Source organism: Arachis ipaensis, chromosome B04, assembly GCF_000816755.2.
Source record: "Arachis ipaensis cultivar K30076 chromosome B04, Araip1.1, whole genome shotgun sequence".
NCBI lineage: Eukaryota > Viridiplantae > Streptophyta > Magnoliopsida > Fabales > Fabaceae > Arachis > Arachis ipaensis.
In genome coordinates, this window is record NC_029788.2 from 31,165,081 (window position 1) to 31,168,535 (window position 3,455).

The 3,455-nt window shown below is 34.7% G+C and overlaps 2 protein-coding genes across 2 annotated transcripts in view; both read left to right on the forward strand.

Moving 5' to 3' along the window:
- Nucleotides 1-1,710, forward strand: part of LOC107639133 (brefeldin A-inhibited guanine nucleotide-exchange protein 2) — a 9,954-nt gene extending 8,244 nt beyond the window's left edge. The window contains exons 11-12 of the mRNA XM_016342563.2: nt 1-555; nt 776-1,710. The exon at nt 1-555 is cut by the window's left edge and continues 18 nt beyond it. Coding sequence (XP_016198049.1) covers nt 1-555; nt 776-1,381 — 1,161 coding nt within the window. The 3' untranslated portion in view covers nt 1,382-1,710. The remainder of the gene's footprint in view (nt 556-775) is intronic.
- Nucleotides 2,477-3,449, forward strand: LOC107636251 (probable calcium-binding protein CML23). The gene has a single exon (XM_016339773.2). It carries the CDS (start codon nt 2,726-2,728, stop codon nt 3,380-3,382), a length of 657 nt encoding a protein of 218 aa, XP_016195259.1. The 5' UTR covers nt 2,477-2,725; the 3' UTR covers nt 3,383-3,449.

Sequence of the window (3,455 nt, forward strand, 5' to 3'; positions counted from 1 at the left end):
GTCCTATTCCCAATATTTGATTATGTACGTCATGCTATTGATCCCGCAGGAAGTAGCTCACAGATCAATGAATTGGAGATTGATGGTGAGCTTGATCAAGATGCATGGCTTTATGAAACATGCACACTAGCCCTCCAATTGGTGGTAGATCTTTTTGTCAACTTCTACAGCACTGTCAATCCTCTTTTAAGAAAGGTGCTGATACTCCTTGTTAGCTTTATAAAGCGCCCACATCAAAGCCTTGCTGGCATTGGTATTGCTGCATTTGTTCGTTTGATGAGTAATGCTGGAGAGCTATTTTCAGATGAGAAGTGGTTAGAAGTGGTTTTGTCACTAAAAGAGGCTGCAAATGCAACACTACCTAACTTTTCATTCCTTGACAGTGGAGACTCCGTGATTATAAATGATCAGCGTGCTTCAACAGCTGAAGAAGATAATGATCCTGCTGATGAGTCTAGCTCACCCAATAATTTAGAAAGCTTTAGAACTCGTCGTCTTCATGCATATTTATCTGATGCAAAATGCCGAGCTGCTGTTCAGCTTTTATTGATTCAGGTAGATTCTTATTTTCTTTATCTGATTTAGCACAACAAAGTTGTGTTATCTTGGGAATATGCACCAAGAGGGAGGACACATATGCTCCACATCATAACATATTTTGGTACATATTGTGCACTAACAAAGTTATGTGCGCCAGTAGAAACAAATGTATTCTGCTTTCTCAAAAAAAAAAAAAAAAAAAAATTGAAAATATTTCTTTTCTGAAATTTGGCAGGCGGTGATGGAGATATACAACATGTACCGTCCTCAACTTTCAGCAAAATCAATTCTTGTCCTGTTTGATGCTTTGCATGATGTGGCATCACATGCACACAAGATTAACAGCAATATTATTTTGCGCTCAAAGTTGCAAGAGTTTGGTTCAATGACCCAAATGCAAGACCCTCCGCTGTTACGCCTTGAGAATGAGTCCTACCAAATATGCCTCACATTTTTACAGAACCTACTTGTTGACAGGCCTAATGAGGCCGCTGAGGTGGAGACTCATTTGGTCCGGCTTTGTCAGGAGGTCTTGGAGTTCTACATTAAAGTTGCAGGTTCTGGACAAGTATCTGAATCTTCTCGTGGTGCACAACAACATTGGTTAATTCCTTTAGGCTCTGGTAAGCGAAGAGAACTAGCTACACGCGCACCTCTCATTGTGGCTGCTATCCAGGCTATTTGTAATTTGGGAGATGTGTGCTTTGAGAAGAATCTGGCTCAGTTTTTTCCCCTTTTCTCAAGCTTGATAAGTTGCGAACATGGGTCAACTGAGGTCCAGGTAGCACTCAGCGACATGCTTAGTTTATCAGTTGGTCCTGTTTTGCTACGGTCATGTTGATTGCTTGGGTAAGATTTACCCTGCATTGAGATGTAGGATATTTTTGTCTAAATCTGTCCATATTTTTCTTCTCTTATTTTCCGTGGATTACATAACAGAAATATAGTTTTATAGTGTATGAATAGTGTATGAAAGTTAGCAGTGAGTGTGTTTAGATAATATATCTTCCACCAAGTTCTGTATTTTTATTCTTGGGCAGCAAGTTCTGTATTTTAGAGGCCTAGCTTTTCCAGTCAGAAGCAGGTTTAATGTTGTATGCTTATTGCTTACTTTTCCCGGAATTTCCCCAATTTTTTTTAAGAATGAGTTTTCCTTCTTTTCCTGTAAAATTTAGTTTGTAACCTTATAATCTATTTTAAATGGTATTGATGTTTTATTGTTTTTATTAAGAGTTTAACTGGGTATTTAATTTTTTCGGTCAATATTAATCAATCTTATAAAATTGTTTTTTATTTTAAATTTTAATCATAAATTCTATGGGAATTAAAAAATATAAGTTTACAATAAAAAAGTTAATTAATGGTAATTAATTAAAAATCAGTTTCTCATTTATTTTATTATAATTTCTTCAATCGTATGACTCATTTAGTACACGTCAAATTTTTGCAGCATGGAAGGTTACAAAATGTTTTTCTTTTGAAGGCCTATAAGGCTAACATATAAGAATTACTATGGCAGTATGGCCGTCTAGTTTTAATCAGAATCCAAATATGGCCAGAAAATAAAGGTCAAAAGCTAAATATCTGATCCAGTTGCAAACTTGCAGTCCTGCGTACGGATAGCTCAACATGTTGAAAACTTGAAACAACGTTATTGTATTTGTAAACCTATAATCTTATCAAATTTAATTTGCCGGCGTTAAAGTTAGATTGACTTAAATACTTAATACTTTTCAACCAAATGCCAAACAAGACCTAATCAAAAACATTACTTTATTTTAAAAAATATTATTAAAATTATATAACTACTACAGTAATCGTAATAATAGACATGTAATAAAATATCTTGTCCATATATTCTATACTCTATGCAGTTTACCAAAAATAAATTCATGATCTGCTACTTTATATATATAGACGAAGTGATACCACCTTGCCTCAAAGAAAATGTTCAACCATGTCTAACAACCTTAAACCCTAAACTTCATCAACCTCATATATCTCCTCCATCTTTAATGTTTGTTGCACGTCAAGGTTATCAAATTCTAGAATTAACATGTAAGTTTAAGTCTCAAATCGCTTTGACGATGTTAATTAGATGATTTTATAATTTAGCTTTAACTAAATTTTTCGAGTTTAGGTGAACTCTCTCTAAGCATTTTTCCCTTTAACTTCTTCCTCAGCCATGTTTGAAACTTTTAAAACTTTCTTCACTTTTCTTGAAAGAAAGACCAAATTCCTTGGCCTCAATCAGCCAAAGAGCATGGATATGATTGATTGCTGCTACACCAGAAAACCAAACAACAATGGGTTCTCATCATCATCATCATCCAAGGTATCATTACCCTCTTCTTTTGTTGATATGGGAATCTCTAACCAATTGAAGCATGTTTTCAAGCTCATTGACACCAATGGTGATGGCAAGATATCAACCACCGAACTCAGTGAGTTTCTCTCATCATGCATTGGATACAAGAAATCCATAGCTGCAAAAGAAACTGAGAGCATGTTTAGTGTGTTGGATTCAAATGGAGATGGGTTCGTTGACTTGGATGAATTCATGGTTGTTATGAATGAAAATGACAAAAAGGATAATAATAATAATAATAATGATGATGAAGAAGAAAATGATTATTTAATGGATGCTTTTCTTGTGTTTGACACTGATAAGAATGGTTTAATCTCAGCTAAGGAGCTAAATAGGGTTTTGATGAGTTTAGGGTTTGATCAGTGCAGTGAGAAAGAGTGCAAGAACATGATCAAAGGGGTTGATAAGAATGGAGATGGGTTTGTAGACTTTGAAGAATTCAAGTCCATGATGAAATCAAGACATGCCAATTAAAACCTTAGTTTGGTTGAAAAAAAATTAACGAGAAATATTGTGTATTTATTTTTTATCATAAATCAAATTGTTG

Excerpts from the sequence above, each read along its gene's own strand:
- LOC107636251 (XM_016339773.2), top strand. The coding sequence starts at position 2,726 with ATGTTTGAAACTTTTAAAACTTTCTTCACTTTTCTTGAAAGAAAGACC.